Source organism: Triturus cristatus, chromosome 2_2, assembly GCF_964204655.1.
Source record: "Triturus cristatus chromosome 2_2, aTriCri1.1, whole genome shotgun sequence".
Lineage (NCBI taxonomy): Eukaryota > Metazoa > Chordata > Amphibia > Caudata > Salamandridae > Triturus > Triturus cristatus.
Window position 1 is genome coordinate 873641587 of NC_140582.1, and position 18049 is coordinate 873659635.

The 18049-nt window shown below is 43.2% G+C and overlaps 1 protein-coding gene across 3 annotated transcripts in view; it reads left to right on the forward strand.

The window, feature by feature from the left end:
• The window catches only part of ARAP2 (ArfGAP with RhoGAP domain, ankyrin repeat and PH domain 2), a 1345662-nt gene that overhangs the window by 972971 nt on the left and 354642 nt on the right, over positions 1 to 18049 (forward strand). For all 3 annotated transcript variants that reach the window (XM_085642300.1, XM_085642298.1, XM_085642299.1), the window contains exons 23-24: positions 6519 to 6666; positions 10247 to 10315. In XM_085642300.1, coding sequence (XP_085498426.1) covers positions 6519 to 6666; positions 10247 to 10315 — 217 coding nt within the window. The remainder of the gene's footprint in view (positions 1 to 6518; positions 6667 to 10246; positions 10316 to 18049) is intronic.

An 18049-nucleotide genomic window follows, 5' to 3' on the forward strand; every position in this document is an offset into this window, starting at 1 on the left:
TCAAAGACAGCATCCAGGGGTTGTAACAACATACAGTGTAGAGAAACAATGCCTTGATTGGCTACAGAAAGCTACTGAAGGATGTAAAACAACACTTAACTTTACTTCAAGATGGCGCAGATCTTAGGGAATTCTTGCTAGGACCAAGAAAACCGCATCAAAAACGTTTCATATATGCCGGAATCTATGCTGCTTATAATGAAGCATGGAAGGTTACTCAAGCAGAGACTGCAGAACGAATACGAGAAATTTATCGTATTAATTTAGGGAAAACTCTCTCTGTAGTAGACAATGGGTTAACGACTCTGTCATCCAGAATATATTCATTGGACAGCATTGTGTCTTCTGTCATAGACATCATGGAACAAGACTTGGTCATATTGCAACATGGTCACTCTCAGCTACGTTCTATCATGCTATTGGGCTGGACGCTACAAAACTTGCGTGCAGGCTATGTGCCTTGGCGTTTAAACAATACTACGTCACTGTTTTCAGAATTCAATCTCACTGATAAACAGATCAGACTGGCACAAAGGGGAGCAGACTACACTATGCTGAGCATTGAAAACCTGGAAAAATTACCATTCACGGTGGCAGAAAAACTAGCTACTGAGTGGTTCATACATGGTAAAATTACTTTGCCTGTTACAACTTTCCCTTTTCAATATTGCCTAAAACAGTGGTTCCCAATCTGGGGTCCGCGGACCCCCAGGGGTCCCCACGCTATTGCAGTATTATTTTATCTTACTGCTAACTCTGTACATATTGTACTTCGCAGCCTGTCTTACGATTGTAGCAGTTCATATCTCTTGCAAGAGAAATAAGGCTGTTCAGTAAACCCTTTTTATTGAAACGCCCGTCTCTCTATTTCTGTGCAACTCTGTAGAAACGAAGCATGCACGATAGACTGAGTGAAACTGTTATCTATTGTTTCCACGGTTCTGAGATTGTTCCGACTCTAAGGGAAACAAAGTTGTCATGTTTCTGCGGTTGTCAGAAACGAATCCCTTCTTGTATATTCGAGAAGTTTCTAGTGACCTCTGAGTTAGCTGGCACACACAAGTAATTAAGTTTAATGTACTCGATAGAGACATACTGACCTCAGTCCTATGTCAAATCTATAGTGTATATTATTCCAATGTGCAGAGCCTATCAGGGCTATAGGAACTACACTATACAGTTTAACAATGACATCTGCTTTGTTCACCATAAAATACTCCCCAGTATTTTAAGACTGCATACAGCAGATTCTGGCCGCAGTAACTCTGCTGTGGACTCCATGGAATACTCTTTCTGTGGTCTAACAGTATCTTCTGTATGGTTGGTCATCATCTCCTCCTGGGTCGATTGCTTATTATAATCAAGATGATTTAGCACTAATAAACAGGGTTAGCCCTTTGCAGAACCTTTGTGATCTCTGTATAGTAATTCCAGATGACTTAACAATGCCTCCAGTGAGTTGAACCTTTTGACACTTTAGTGGACTTTGAAAACCCTAGTGGATCCTACTTAAGTGAGCTGCTGCTTTTTTTTAAGGATTTCAGTAGGAAGGCATGTAAAAAAGAACTAACAGAATTACAGTTATGAAGACAAGCAGATACATAATAGTGGTCTTAGCAAAGGGATTGGTATTGTTTTGATAGACTATTTGATATAGGAACCTCAGGAAAGAAAAATACAAAATGCTTATTCGATTGACATGAAAGTTAAACCTCTATTTGAAGCTCTTGACATATTTTTGAATCCAATACTAATCTGTGATGTTTAGCTTGTGCTCTTGTTACCTCAATACTTGTAAGGATGCCATCCGGGCATCTTTTTTTTTTAAACTCTGCAATGAATTGAATCCACCTTACAAGGCAATGGCCCACTAAGTCCTTTCTGTATTAAATGGGTCGGAAAAGAAGTAACACAAATAACAATGTAAGGTATAGGAAAATGTGCAAAGTACACTTTCAAATCCTGTAGTGCTAAATCACAACCACTTCATCAATTAGGATTCTCAGTGTCTTTTAAATAAGATGCAGCCATTATAGATATATTTAAAATACGAAAAATATTAATTCTAATCAAATAATTATCACAACCACAGCTTTATTGGTAATGTCATTGTCCTTTGAACATAAGCACTCACAACTTTTCCGCTCCACTATATCTTATCAAAATCATTACCACAACATGCAGTGTATTTTTTGCATCACAGTCATACAGAGATATCTGTATTAAACCTATGCACACATCTTAAATATTGGTTCCCATGGGAAGATGTCATTGAATCTCAAAAGCCTCCATTTACCAGTTGAAAGGTGTAAGACAATTGTGTTTTCCTTGTAGCCATCTCTTGGCAGTGGAAACTAGTCTGAAAGAAGCAGGTAAAGGACTTGCTGACCACCACTCAGTGACCAAAGCATTAATTCCATAACCTGCAACAGTATTTCAAATGATCCTTTGTTAGCTTAGATCTATAACATCCAGTTCAGGCTCAGATTTACTCTAATCAGCCAAGCATGTCCAATACTTATTGATAACATTAAAGCCTGAAAAGCATCCACCTACGTCTGTAGGTGTCTTTTGTCTTGGGGCCTCATTTAGAGTTTTGTAGATGAGTATTCCATCACAGACATGACGGCTATCCAGTCCATCCTTTTATAAGTGCATAGAGTATCACGTTCTTATGGTGTATAGGATATCCATCATCTTTGTGACAGATTAACCCATCTGCCAAACTCTAAATCAGGCTTTCTATCTGTTTTCAGCACTGGTTACTAGCAGACAGAAATGGGACCCTTACTTTGAAGAAGATTCTGAGAGCGTCCACTCTCACTGATATGCTTCAACATAAGCTACTTTCATATAGAGAGATTTTCATATACAAAGTTTTAGAGGTACTTTTAGAGATTAATTCTTAGGGCATTTCCTCATTCTTTCATGGGGATAACGTCCTGCTTTTAATAATGCATAGAACTACTGTTAGGCCATTATTCAGATGAACCTTTCTACGTATACTGGTTGAGAGGTGGGTGTGACCTTTTTAATAGCTTCTGGATATGTATGTATGATTTGAATAGCAACATAGAAAGTGTTTTTTTTAATGTCTTAATGGATTTATTTTATTATGTTGGTTGCCTTTTTTGTGGTGCCTAGATTACTAACAGTAACACTCATTATTACAATTTTTCCTTCCTCATCCCAGTACTTACTCATTGAGAATTTATCCTCCACCCCCTAAATGGTCTCCACTTCCTAAGCTTTTTTCCAAATCCATGGATGACATCACTCATCACTTTTGGACCTGTAAAGAACCTCTGTCAGAAATACTGCTGTGCTGCTACAAGGACTGTCACTCTGCTGGACTGCTGCCATGGAAGCATTGTGTTCCTGCTGTGCTGCCCTGCTGCCTGCTTCTCTCTGATCCTGCTGAGGGAGAGCTGGATTCTGCCTTGAATCCAGAGTAATCTCCAAGGGCTTGTTTGCCGACCTACTGTTTTCTGAGACTCAAGGATATCAAAGTCTTATCATCTGCTCCTGCGTCTGGTCCATTGGAAGTCGACCCAGGTTCTTGCTCCAGTGTAAGTGATGCATTCTCTGCTTGCGTGAAGCAGACCTGGCACATAGCCCTTGCTGCAGGAGAGGACCAGGAGCATTGCACTTGGAACCAGTGCGTTGCCGCACTTAAACAAAGAGAGCAAAGTCATGTTAAAAAAGAATAAGGGTGCTTTACATAACGTCCTAATTAAGTGTCATGTCCCGCCGTTGCGGAATCTCAAAACATGAAAAAATGGAATGGGAGAGCAGCAACTAAAGAAAATAAGTGAAGGAAACAATGCAGGCCCCTGCACCGCCATAATCTCCCCAACAATGTGCAAACTCTCTCACTTTAAAGATAATAATGCAGGCCACTATGCCATCAAAGCAAGTAAAACACAAAAACTGTGAGCGTTCATTCTCTGCTCATACTAAATAAATTTCAAAGCGAATTTCTCCCAAAACTGGATAGCATGGGAGACGCCTACCTAATACACTTAGTCGAAGGTAAAACCACATTTGCCGGTGGTGGAGTACTGCTGGTTCAATTGACTTGTCGAAATGTACCTGGATGTTTTTGTCCTTTAAACACACCCTATTCCGTCAAACAAGGGGGAAAACACATATGTGAGCTTGTCGATATCGCTGGTATGGATGCACAAGGTGAAACTCATCGATGTGAGTTCATCGAAAGGAAATTGGCACCTCCCTGGGAAATATATCTTGGCTTTGGAGGAGGTGCTTTGGTGCATGACTTCAGCATGAAAGATTGCAGAGAGCTGCAGAGGTGATTAGTTGCCAAAAACGTTGACTTTGACCTTGGTGGAGTTGAGGGCAGGTGGCTCAGGCAGGTTGTGGTTTAGGTCTGCGGCTATAAGGTTGATGGAGGCCCCCATGTCTATCAGGGCTGTGACTGGTTTGCCCTGGACCTGGGTGTAACGTTTGTCGGTTTGATGAACTGCACAATGTGGACAACTTCTTGCTCATCATTTTCCATGCCACTCTCCACGGGTGTGTCAGGGTGCACATCGACAGAGAGGACACTCTGCTTTGGCTGGCCATGAGGTTGTCTTTGGGTGGAGCGGCACACTTTGAAGAAGTGGTTCAGTATTCCGCATGCAGCACGCTTCTTACTCCACGGTGGGCAGTCTCCTTGGTGGGGGTAGCTGGCTGTCTTGAGTTTGGGTATCTCTGGCTTTGTTCTCCAAGCCTCTCTACTGATAGTGTTGATGGGTTCCTCCTTGATTGGTGACTGCGGAGCTGTATCCATGTTCACTGCCCTTGTCTTGGAAAGTTCTCTAAAGCGTCCTAGGGACAGAATATTTCTCATCAACGTGTTTGCCTTTTGCAGGATGCATTCTCGGACTTTCATGGACTTGCATCCCTGGATGAAGTGCACCCTCACCTTATCCTCATCAGTCAGGGTGCAGGAGCTTGCCAGTTCTTTGAGGCGGGCATGGAACATCCCACCGCTTCATCTAGTTTCTGGCAAGCTTGGCGGAGGAGGAAGCGCTCCTAGTCAGGGTTTGCAAAAGGTTCAAAATGGGTGGAGGTGGCATTCTTGAGCATTATGTAAGTGTGTGGTGGCCTTACGTCGGTGACAGACTTGGAGATTTTGTGCACAACGGCTCCGTCGACATGCAGAGCATAGGCCATTTCCTGCCATACTAAATATCCATGGCCTCAAAAAATGTTTCCAGGCACTCAACCCAGGCTTTCCAAAAGGCGACTTGATTTGGCAGTGGGCCGGTGACTATGAAGGGTTCCAGTATAGGAATGAATGTCATACTGGGTAGTAGCTCACGTGTGCCGCTGTGACATGTATTGTGCACCTCTCTCAGCAGAATGCGGCCAGGCAGGGAGGAACCTCCGGATGGGAGCAGGAACCTGAGGTGGCAGGAGGAGGCATGTCAGGAAGTTTCCTGGAGGTGCCAGGTGTGGTGCGTGGTGACTTCTGTCCTCGACTACCCACATGGCTCAGCATGAGCATATGGTCTCCTTGTCAGCTGGGGGAGACACTATGTGGTGGTAGGGCCTCTCGCAGGGTAAGCTCCTCGAGTGTGCGCTGTGGCAATTAGCTTGGGGTGCTTTAGCACCTGTGGTGAGGCTAGCGTAGCGGAGTGTAGTCGACAGCCTAGAGTGTGGTCTGGGGCCAGGATGGGCTCACCTTGGGACAGACGTGGCAAGCGCTTCATGCTGTGGGCAGCTGTAGTGGGCCACACCTGAGCAGGCGGCGGTGCACCGGGCCCACAGCTCTGTCAGCAGTAGAAAGGAATCGGACGATGAAGGAAATGAGAAGGTAGTGAAGGATGCAGCGTGTAAATTCAGTACCAACCAGTAGAGGCCACGCCTGTTAGTCTATATTCCAATTCAAACCCTTTGTTGATTATCCTGAAAATAAAATATACTTCCTCTCTTTGTAAAATATTGGCATTACTTTTTCCTCAAGATATTTTGCACATATTTATCTCCCAGTTCTGCTATAATTATTTGATCAAAATATTTTGACAAAGCATATGCTATGGGGTATGAATGTCACATTTTACTAAAATGTTACCGTGCACAGTATGAAATTAAAAATGTACAATTTCATGGTGCGAACGTGTGTGAAATATTCATAAAGTATGATTTTATTTCTGGAAGTTGGATTGAAAGCAGTGCAGCCCGAGGCACAGTGCCTTCTAAATCTAGGTAAGATTAGGTACACGGACTTACGCCCCAACGTGGGTAGGTTTGTGTTTACTCCTACTGAGAACCGAGGAGACAAGCAACACGTTCCAAATTTCTTGTAGAAAAGTTTGCAAATACATTTGTGAGGTAAAAATATGAAGCTATTTATAATCACCCCAAATATATTATTTCAGAATAATAATGTGCATCCTGGGCATGATTTAATTTAACAAACACAAAAAACTATAGGTACCACGTCCTTTAAAGATGGCATTCGCACATAAATGACAATGTGCTCTAATAGGCTAACTTTGTTTTCGCAGAGTATGGAAATGTTCTGAAATTAATTGCCTGGCCGCACACAATTTAGCCATGGCATTTTCTGCCTGCTTGTTTCAAACAGAAGGTCAACATGGCGAAGAAGTTAGTGTTATTGAGGATCTAATTAACAATTATGTACAACTTTTTCAAGTAAGTTTCTTCATCCAAATTAATATGTAAAACATTATCTGTGTCTGTGTAACTGTACAATAGATTCCTTTCTTTCGGATAACAATTGTTTTATCTTAGTTTCTGTGAGTTAAATGTGTAATTGTTGTATCCTGGGTCCGAAACTAGCAACCATGTTTTAAATATAAATATTTTGTAAATCTCAATATCTGTTTTACTGAATCGTGTCTTTCGTCCTATCTGTACTTTTAAAAAGAGTTTTGATGTACCAGGATCTGGTGTAGTTGGGTCTTACAACATCCTTGAGCTGCACCATGTGCCTTGTTTCCTCCTCATTAGTACATCTAAGGCTTCTAGGTCTTGCAAAGTGCAAAAAGATATACGTATATATTGGTTGGGCCCATCAAGGCCTGCTTCAGCCCAGAAACTCTGCTTCGCATGTCTGCATGTAAATGCTCTCTATGAAAAGTCTACATGGCATGGCTATTAACACTTGCGCTGCGATAGAACATTCTGAAGATTGCCACTTACAACCTTAACTTACTCTTCAGAACAAAAACACGACTGACTCTCTTGTCCACCCACAACCTCGACATATTCATATCCAATGGCGATGCCAACCAAAAACAGAGATAAACGTCGAACAAGAACCAATAATGAAAATACATCATCACAAACTATTTGGGAATACTAACATACTGTTTTTTTAATGTGGGAAATTGTAATGTTTAACATGTGCATAAATATACACATTAACAAAATGAGATTCATAACGTTCATATTAATCATATAATTTGTAGTGAGTGACCGCATTTAACCATTATGAGCAGCTCCTGAGTTAATCCACTTAAAGTTCGCCTAATTTATATTGCCATCTTGAATGTCAACTGTTACACGTTACAGCCTAGGAGCCCGCACATTTCATTATCGTCTGTTTTCTTGTTTGGGGGTTTTCTATTGTAGATGCTTGTTTTCCAGATGCCTTTTGCTTGCTAGTGAATAGTTTATTGTAATGTATTGGACCATGTCTGAAGGAGAAGCTGAAGCCAGAATGGGAGAGCAACTCGTGGGAAGAGCTAACTGTACCGGCACCTCAAGGACATAGCCATTCATGGCTCATTGTGTTGACCTAATAGAGAGGGGAGTTTACCTGCTCCCAGAGTCTGAAATATTCTGGTTGGTTCCTGCGAGTGAGAACAAGCTGAAATGTTGCATCCAGTGTTTTTGTTGAATAATAATAGTGCCTGTTCCTTTCACTGGAGGGAAGAGATGCTTGCGGACTTCGAGCTGAGAAGACCCTTATTATGCCCATTTTAAAGAACAAAGGTCCTTGGCATAGGAGAGTATAAACATTTCAACATAGACTACAATGAGCACTATGGATAGTCTTCCAATGTCCAGCCGGACAGAGGAATATTTATTCAAATAAGGTAACAAGGGAATGAACGGAATACAGGGCACAACAGGGATAGTTAACGGCACAATCCTGTACCGAGCGTTGAAGTGAAGGGATAGGGAGTATAGACACAAGAAGGAAATAACAGGCAAAGAAATTGGTTGAAAGAAGAGCAAAAGGCGGCTTACATTTACATGGTAATACTACGTAAGCTCATACCAACAAACAACACAATAGTTTTTGCACAATGGTTAAATTGTGGTGTTTGCTAAAAAGGTCGACGTTTCGATCCCTAGCTCTCAATACTACGGGATCATCATCAGGACTAGAATATGAACTGTTGCCTGATAAGTAGTGTCAAGAAGCCTGACGAGCAGCTCAGTGGGTGCCTGAAGCTCGTGGGCAAGACCGCGACTGTCTCACGACGGGATCTTAGGCGTAGTCCGAAGATAGTCGGACTTGTAGCGGGGGTCGATGAAGGCGTTTAGAAGGATTCAGCAGGCATTGTAGAGTGCCATGGAACGGCAGATTCTTGCTTCCTCCGGCCCCCAGCGACTCTTCGAGAGCTCCGGTCCCGCGCCTTCCCGCAGCCCAACCCGCTGCACGTACTCACCAATTCAGGCCTAAAGAACATTCGTTCCGGCCTCTTACGCTCCTTTTTCTGCCTCCCAGCTCCAGCACTCTACAATGCCTGCTGAATCCTTCTAAACGCCTTCATCGACCCCCGCTACAAGTCCGACTATCTTTGGACTACGCCTAAGATCCCGTCGTGAGACAGTCGCGGTCTTGCCCACGAGCTTCAGGCACCCACTGAGCTGCTCGTCAGGCTTCTTGACACTACTTATCAGGCAACAGTTCATACTCTAGTCCTGATGATGATCCCGTAGTATTGAGAGCTAGGGATCGAAACGTCGACCTTTTTAGCAAACACCACAATTTAACCATTGTGCAAAAACTATTGTGTTGTTTGTTGGTATGAGCTTACGTAGTATTACCATGTAAATGTAAGCCGCCTTTTGCTCTTCTTTCAACCAATTTCTTTGCCTGTTATTTCCTTCTTGTGTCTATACTCCCTATCCCTTCACTTCAACGCTCGGTACAGGATTGTGCCGTTAACTATCCCTGTTGTGCCCTGTATTCCGTTCATTCCCTTGTTACCTTATTTGAATAAATATTCCTCTGTCCGGCTGGACATTGGAAGACTATCCATAGTGCTCATTGTAGTCTATGTTGAAATGTTTATACTATTCCCTCCTATGCCAAGGACCTTTGTTCTTTAAAATAAGCTATTACCCGAGGTCCCCAGGCTACCTGATCGGGTCTCCTTGTTCTTTTCTCTACACCTTATTATGCCCAGGCATTCATATTCTCTTGCTCAGAGATCTTTATTTGGCTAATTAAATGCTCTTCCCATATGTTCACCTGCTTAATTTTGAATAAGGGATTCCTTTATGGAACACACTTGTTGAACATTTTGTATTATTTGCGTAATTATTGTTAATGTTCTATTCTATCTTATTTAGAAATATTGGCTCATGGACCATTTAAACTCATAGCAATGATGCTCAAAATTTTAATCCTTAATGAATTAACAAATCCGATTTTAACGAAATTGTTAATAAATCGTTAAAACTTTCTTCAGTTCACTTTGTCGTTTACTGTGGAGCCCCACTGTCTTCATTGTCTATGAAAATGAATGTAAATGATTGCTCCTAGGACTCTCTCCAAGATAAACAATGACGGGGTTTGTATGATGATTGCACCCAAATTAAGAATCTCCGCTCCATCATATGCTATGAGTAGCCTTTGCTTAAGTCTTTCACTTTGTATGGAAGCTCTGCAGATGTTTGATGGTGACCCTGCAGATAGGTGGTGAAGTGGGCCAAAGAACGATGATGGATTCAACTCAGTTTCAGCGCTCCGTCCATCATCTCCTTGTGTTTGCTTTTTTTGACCCTGCAGATAGGGCCAAGTCCAAACGTATGGTTTAGAAAACTTTAGTTTTGTATCTGACATAATACAAACACGTTCACGAGCAAAAACAGCAGGAGATTGTGATCAAAATCACATGATGGGTTTGATGTCATAGCGAATACCATATGAATTTAATATATACTTAGGTTGTTTCCAGTATTTTGCATGTTTTGTTTTTATAGACGTGCTACATTTTTACTTGTTAAATCTATTCTTGCTATTTTGCTACAGGTTAAAGAAGACCAAGTGAAACAAATGGATATTGAAAATAGCTTTATCACTAAATGGAAGGACACTCAGGTGCGAATGATGGCTTTACTTTTATTTAGATATAAATTTGCTCATAGAACTTGTTTAAATGAAGATAAGAGAATATAGGCCAAAAATCAGCGTACCCATGCCTTGCGGCGTGAGACGTTCATGAAACTTAAACAGACACTGCATGAATATTCAGATTAATGTTTCCCTCCCCTTGAAGTAGTTGATAATGACTCTGTCTTTACTCAAAGTGTTATTTACCTGAGACAATCCCCTGTCTATTACCAGCCAAGATCAAGGTTGATTGCATGCCTTTAAAAACATGGACAGCACCTTCCCTAGATTTTAATTCCTCTTCTAGTTCTATTGCTATGGAAAGTCGTACTTGCAATTACCATGAAAATGCACTGTATGCTTCAATTGTAAGTTAAGATTCTCTTATTCCTATGTTTAATAAATACTCATATTCTGTGGCATTACTTTTTATTTGTATGTGTAAGAATATGGGAAACAGTCACTAAAATAACTTGTGCTTAACTCTCTCGTAGCTTGGCACAAAGCAGTCAGGCTTATGTGTAAAGTATTTATGCAGCACACATGCAGTAATAAAGTGATTCAATTAAATTGTATTCATTACCCCATGATTAAATAAAACCATTGCAATACATGTATACCATGCTGCAGCTAAAATTCATTAAACAAAATAAATACTGGACATTAAAACAGTATTCTTTCCAAACTTACAGGGCTAGACCCGAGCAGTCAAGTACAAGCAATATAAACAATGCAAGGGTGACCATTTCCCTGCATACAGTAAAAAATAAAATTAAAATAAACCTGTGGGGAAATGCAGTTTTACCTTGGCACGCTGGTTTGTTCCAATAAAAAGGAAACCTTAGAAAAATAGCAGAAGCCATATTGTTGGAAAGGCGCCAGGGATAAATTGTGATTTTGCCTAAATGCAGAGGGGAGATAAAATGCTATGTAAAGTGCTAATATGAGGCCTAAAGTGAGGTAATTGTTTCAAGGCAAATACCTACAGCCATTGTGCACTCCAGACACAGTAGTAGCAGTTGTTCCCTAAAGTTCCTTAACCAGTTAAATTGGCTTTCTGAATTCTTGATCCTAAGGAATCCCTGGACAAGTTATGATATCGAACCAGGTTGTGCAGCCAGACAAAATCAATCGATCAGCGGTTTTAAAGCGCACTACTCACCCGTGAGGGTCTCAAAACGCTGGGGTGGAATGGGCGAGCAGCTCTGCAAGTTATTCGAAGAGCCAGGTCTTGAGGTCCTTTCTAAACTGATATAGTGTCGGGCTCCATTGGATGCGATGGGACACCTGCTCTGGCCCTGTGGATGCGAGGGACAGTGGCCAGGGCGAGGTCGGCAGAGCGGAGGTTTCTCATGAGGGCGTGGAAGGAGATTCATTCCTTGAGGTATTGGGGTCCGGAGGTATGGAGGGCTTTTTAGGTGTGTGTGTAAGCAGTTTGAAGATTATTCTACTTTCGCCCGGGAGCCAGTGGAGGTCGTGGAGGGGTTGGGTGATGGGGTATTGTCATGGGATGTCAAGGATAAGTCTGGCTGTGGCGTTCTGGACGTTTTTGAGTTTGCGGAGGAGTTTTTGTTGATTTCGGTGTAAAGGGTGTTTCCGTAGTCAAGTCTGCTGGTGATGAATGCATGTCTTACGGTCTTCCTTGTGTCAGGGGGGATCCATTTGAAGGTTTTGTGAAGTATGCGGAGGGTGTTGAAGCAAGTGGAGGACACAGCGTTGATCTGGCGGTTCATGGTGAGTGAAGAGTCATGTATGATGCCGGGATTGCGTGCGTGGTCTGTTGGGCTGGGTGGGTTTCCGAGGGCAGGGGGCCACCAGGTGTTGTCCCATGTGGAAAGGGTGGTAGCCAAAGATAAGGACTTCTGTTTACTCTGAGTTGAGCATCAGGCAGCTGCTGCTCATCCAGGTTGCGACGTCTTTCATCCCTTCTTGGAAACTGTGTATGGTGATGTCGGGTTCCTTGGTGAGGGAGAGGATGAGCTGGGTGTCGTCGGCTTATGAGACTATGTTGAGTCTGTGTTTTCCGGCGATGGTTGTGAAGGGGGCCATGCATATGTTGAAGAGCGTGGGCTGAGGGAGGGTCCCTTGGGTACTCCACATCTGATCTCTGTTGGTTCGGCGAGGAAGGGCGGGAGTCTTATTCTTTGTATTCTGCCTGAGAGGAAAGATCAAATCCAGTCTAGGGCTGTTCCCTGGATGTCGGTGTCGTGGATTCTGGTGTCTAGTATGCGGTGGGAGACGGTGTTGAAAGGTCCAGGAGGATAAGGGTTGCTGTGTGGCCTTGGTTAAGAAAGTGTGGATGTCGTCGGTGGCGGCCGTGAGGGCGGTCTCGGTGCTGTGGTTGCTGCAGAATCTGGATTGAGATGTGTTTAAGATGTTGGTTTCTATAAAGTTTGCTATCTGGGTGTTGTGGCTTTTTCGATGACTTTGGTGGCAAAAGGGAGCAGTGAGATGGGCTTCAAATTCTTGAGTTCCTTCAGGTCTGCGGAGGGCTTCTTTAGGAGGGGGTTGACTTTGGCAGATTTACCGTCATCGGGGAATGTGGCGGTCTTGAGGGAGCAGTTGATAGTTCGGCGTAGTTTGGGTGCGATGGCAGTGACGGCCCTGTGGAAGATGTGCAGCAGGCAGTGGACTGTAGGTGCTCCGGAGTGGAAGCTTTTCATTGTTTTTGTGGTGTCTTCTGTGGTGAGTGAGGTCCAGGTGAGGAGGGTCTGTTGGGTGTCGACTCTGGGAGTTGGGGTGGTGCTGTGGTCTTGGTTGTTGGAGTGGTCATAGAGCATCTTGATCTTGAAGTGAAACAAGGAGCTGAGTTTGTTGCAGAGCTCTTGGGAGGGTGGGACGTCGGCAATTTTGCTGTGAGGTCTGGCGAATTCTCATATGATGGGGAAGAGTTCCTTGGAGCTCTAATTTCCCTCCCTGCCATCATCGGTCTAGCTCTTCTTACTTAAGTGCCATGCTGCTAAGCACCTAGCTGAGGTAAGTGGACTCATGCCAGGACAAAAGTAACAGGCAACAGTAAAAACATGCAGCTAGGAATACCCCAAGCTTTTATTGCAATTGAGCCTGATCATCTGCCTGTTATTTCCATTAAAAATAAACCTAGACAAGATAGCAGAAGCCAAACTGTTGGAAAAGCTCCAAGGATAAATTGCAGATGTGCCTAAACATTGGAGAGATAAGACTGTATAAAGTGCTAATCTGGGACCTGCTATTCATAAACAGATCCCTACCGAAACTAAACAGCCTTTTAAACTCCTAATACGGGAAAAATACGGTATCCAATAAGCTCCTTATATATATTTGCATATTTGTTTTTTATTTTTTTGTCCTCATCTCACCAAAGACGTTGGCAGATTTAACAAGCCGACTATTTTAGAACTGGGCGCCCCTCGGCTAACTGCTTTTGTCTAGGCCGTCATTGCCTTCCGCACGTTGTTGGGGTCTGGTGTAATCATTGGACCCACTTTTGGTACCTTAATTTAACCAGGGACCAATCGAAGGCAACGTCCCCAGGTTAATAATGGGAACCAAATGTTATCGGGCCTATCCCCCCCTGCTATCTTGCTCTAGCTGTGCCATCCTCAGCGCGGCTTTTAACCAACTATCTCTGTCCGGAGGGGACGGATCTTTCCACCTAATGCAAATCTCCCTCCTGGCCAGAATTATAAGATATAACAATAAGCCCTTATGAGACTGTATAGGCGACCCATTTACTGGGTCATTTTTACCAAAAATCACAAGGTGGTGGTCGACCTCTATATCAATTTCAAAAATATCTGATAGTGATTCCCCTATATTTCTCCAAAAAGAGCTTAACTCTGGACAGTCGAAAAAAAATATGAATATCAACCGCATTATCTAGTTTACACCTAGGACAGGATGGAGCAGGTACCGGGGCACATTTGGCAATTTTAGCCGGGGTATAATATAGCTTGTTTGCACAAAGAAGTGGTTCTTCTTTAAGTGAGCGGGCTTGATGTATCTGTAGAGTTAATTGAGGGAAGCTTCAAACGATTCTTCTATACCTTGTACAAGTGGAGTTGAGTTCCATACTGATATTTGAAGAGGAACCTCACGGTCCTCTGCTTCAAGGAGCCTTGTGTACCACAAAGAGATTTCTTTCTTTTTAGGCTGCGGGTCTTGTAGTAACTGTTCAAGTTCCCATCTCACTATTTCTTCTGCTTCAACCTCGTACCATGATTTTAACTGAAGAAACTTAAACCTGAAAAAAGTGGGGCCGATCTTAGTTAGTAAAAGCTCCCAGGGGAGGACCCCATCTGGATCCACCAGGTCCGACCGCCTCAACAGACCAGCTCTTTCTATCAGAACCGCCAGGATGTCGCACAGGCAGGGGGGGGGTCCCCGGGGAATCCCAAATGGGGGCAAAGTCGGAAAAATAGTCTATGCCCCAAAAACATCTCAGTTTGTACCAGGTCAACAAAGCAGCCTTCAGGACCTTAAGACGGACACGCTTGAAAAATCTGGGTGCCCCAAATTTTTATAAGAACCCATCACCTCCACTGCCTCCCTCTGTTATTGCCATTTCTCCAAGTAGCCTGCCCCATGAGGTTTCCTCTGGGGTAGTCAACAGCATCCTGATGCCCCTGAATTGAAAAGCCATTAAGTACCAGGTAATATCTGGGAGAGCCAACCCACCTTTTAAAAGCTTTCTTCTTAATTTTTTCCACGACATCCTTGAGCTTTTTTGTCCCCATATAAAACTTCCTATTTTACACTGGATTTTACTAATATTTTTCTGGGGGAAAGTTAAAGGGACAGCATTAAAAAGGTATATCAACTTAGGGAGGACGGACATCTTTACCAGATTGACTCTCTCGTAGATCGTCACGGGGAGGTTTTTCCATCTGGCAAAGAGATAGTCAATTTCCTTTTCAGGTCCTTAACAATTTTAACCCCTAGATACCTGAATTCTTTGCTTGAGGGGCCACCTCTGTAAGTTATGTTCCAACACATAACTTCGGTTTTAGCCTAATTAGCAAGATATCCTGAGATCAAACCAAACTCCTTCAACGTGTTTTCTAGCCGCGGAATGGTGGAATCGGGGTCACTAGTATACACAATAACATCATTGGCATAGAGTGCTATTTTGCACTGATAATTCTGGGATCTAAATGGAATGATGGTACTATCCAATCCTATTGCCTGCGCTAAGGGTTCAATATATATGTTAAATAAAAGAGGGGATAGGGGGCATCCCTGTCTTGTCCCTCTCTGGATGTCAAAGCAGGGGGTCAGGGAACCGTTCAATAAGATCTTCGCTATAGCCCCTTTATAACAATTCTTTAAAGTCTGCACGAAGATGGGGCCAACACCAATGGCCTCCAAGACCCCCCAAAGATATCTCCAACACACACGATCGAAAGCCTTGGCGGCATCCAAGGCCACTACCGCCAGGGAATCCGGCCTTGTCTCAGCTAGGTCGATATTTCCTATCAGAAGCTGGGTTTGTTCCTGGATTATTCTCCCTACCATAAAACCTTTCTGGTTGGTGTTGATCAGGCTTGGTGCCAATTTTGCCAATCTCCCTGCCAGAATGCCCATGAAGATCTTATAATCGGCATTCAGCAGGGAGATTGGACGGTAAGAGTCAGCCATCAAAGGATCTTTTCCTGGCTTTAATATTAAGACAATCGTGGTCTCCCTCCAGGAACTGGGGATTACCCCTATAGAGCTATAAACTGAATTGAATAAAGTGTGGAGTATTGGTAGAAGTTCGTTTAGTAGTAATTTATACACTTCATTGGGGAGGGCATCGAGGCCAGCAGCTTTTTTATTATTTGATCTCTTTATTTGTTCCCTGATCTCCTCAGTGGATATGGGGGCGTCTATTTGCATATTTGTGGATTTATATAGCGCGGTTTAACACACGTGAGGGTGTCCAGGCGCTGTGATTTGCTCAGACTCACTGCATGTTGAACTGATGCCCGAACCTGGGACCCCAACTCGTGAGTCAGCCACTCTGGCCACTGCCCCACATCCTCTCTTTACCTGATTAATTTGGCTTTTTGATTTACTGAGCCAGGGAGAACCCAGGCCAGCTGTGGTGACCAACCAGGGAGCACAGCTGGGAAAAGTAAGCTCTCATTACCCTCCCTGTCTTGCTCGGACCTGCACTTAATGCTTAACTTCCAGCTTACCAACCCCGGCTGTGCCACTGAGTCCCCTTGGTGGATCATGCCAAGCTCATGGGTCTTTAAAATCTTCATCTCATTCTTTAGCCAATACCCTTTTTTCCAACTTCTGGAGAAAGTTTACCAGCTCACAATTCAGTCAAAGATCAGTTGGATTAAATTAGGCTACAACCACCTCTCTATGTGTCCTTATTCCTCTTGCATTTACATTTCATCCGTAAGACTGTTCAGCGGTCTTCTGGGGTAGATTTGCATAGAGACAGCAAATGGATGATATTCTTGGAGTTTTGACCACTTAGCCTGTAAAATCTCTGGCCTTCCGTTCTTCTCCATGGAGGGTAGTGCTTTAAAGCAGGCAGTAAACCCAGTCTGTATTTTAGGAACGTTTCCTTCATCTGGGTATTGAAGGTAAGAGCTAAGTAGCTTTGAGGCAACACCTTCAGTAGTTAGTGAGTGTTAGCCATCCATTGCTCTGCCTCGTCAGGGATGTTTTATCCTCCTGAAGAGATAATGTTTTAGTGTTAGATTTTTTTAGCCTTTTAAGCTCACCTCGACACAGTGGTAAAGCTCAAGCATACATGAGGCCTAAGGAAAACAAATGCAAAAACACTCTCATGGGAAAGCAGCCACTACATTATATTTCCAGCCAAAGGTGGTGGCCTAGAGAGCACTCCTTTGCAAGTTTGAGGCCATGAAAACAATCTAAGAAGGTTGCCTGACGAGCCAAAGTTTGGTTTACTAAGCTGAACTCCAACCTGATTTGTGCAGGTGACGTGCACACTAGCTCCCATATGCCAGCATGGGGAGAACCTTCGCTTGGACCACTTTTAATAGTGGGGTTAGCACAGGACCCTATGCAGGGATCCTAGGCCAATAGTGAGAGTGTTGCCTTTCTTTTTAATTTCTTCAAGTTGGGAGGTAAACTTGCCACTGGAGTGAAATAATACTCCAAGATACATGTCAACATTGATGGGTTTAATCTTAACCCTGCCAAGAAACCATGTACAGTTGCTAGATCTTTTCCCATGAATTGTTACAGTTTTAATGTTTTTTTATGTTTATTGTCAGCACATTGTTTTCAGAGTATACCAGAGTGGTGTCTAAAAGCCACTGCAACACCACCTTGTTCTTGGCTATTAGCCCTAGGTCATCTGCATAGATTAGATTGGAAAGTAGGATTTCACCCAGTTTTTAAGAGTCTATATTGGCTAGGGTTGATGGAAGGTCAGCAAGGAACAGGTTAAAGAGGATTGGGGCAAACACACAACCCTGCTTTAAACCTTGTTGGAATGACCCTGGACAAATGGGAATCAGACCCAATTTAACCTGAATCCACATGTGTGTATGAAGTGTTTGTATTGTCCTTAGAAGTACATCCTGGATGTCCCATTCAGCCAGTTTCTTCCATAGGTGCCCCAATCTACCCTGTCAAAGACAGATTTATAGTCCATGAAGCATAGGAACACCAATTGATTGTAAGACCTGCACAGAGAGAGCCATGATATTTATTGTTGTCCCTGTTTGCAAGTTGGATTCAAAGGGATTATGGTGTTTTCCTCGGCCCATGGCT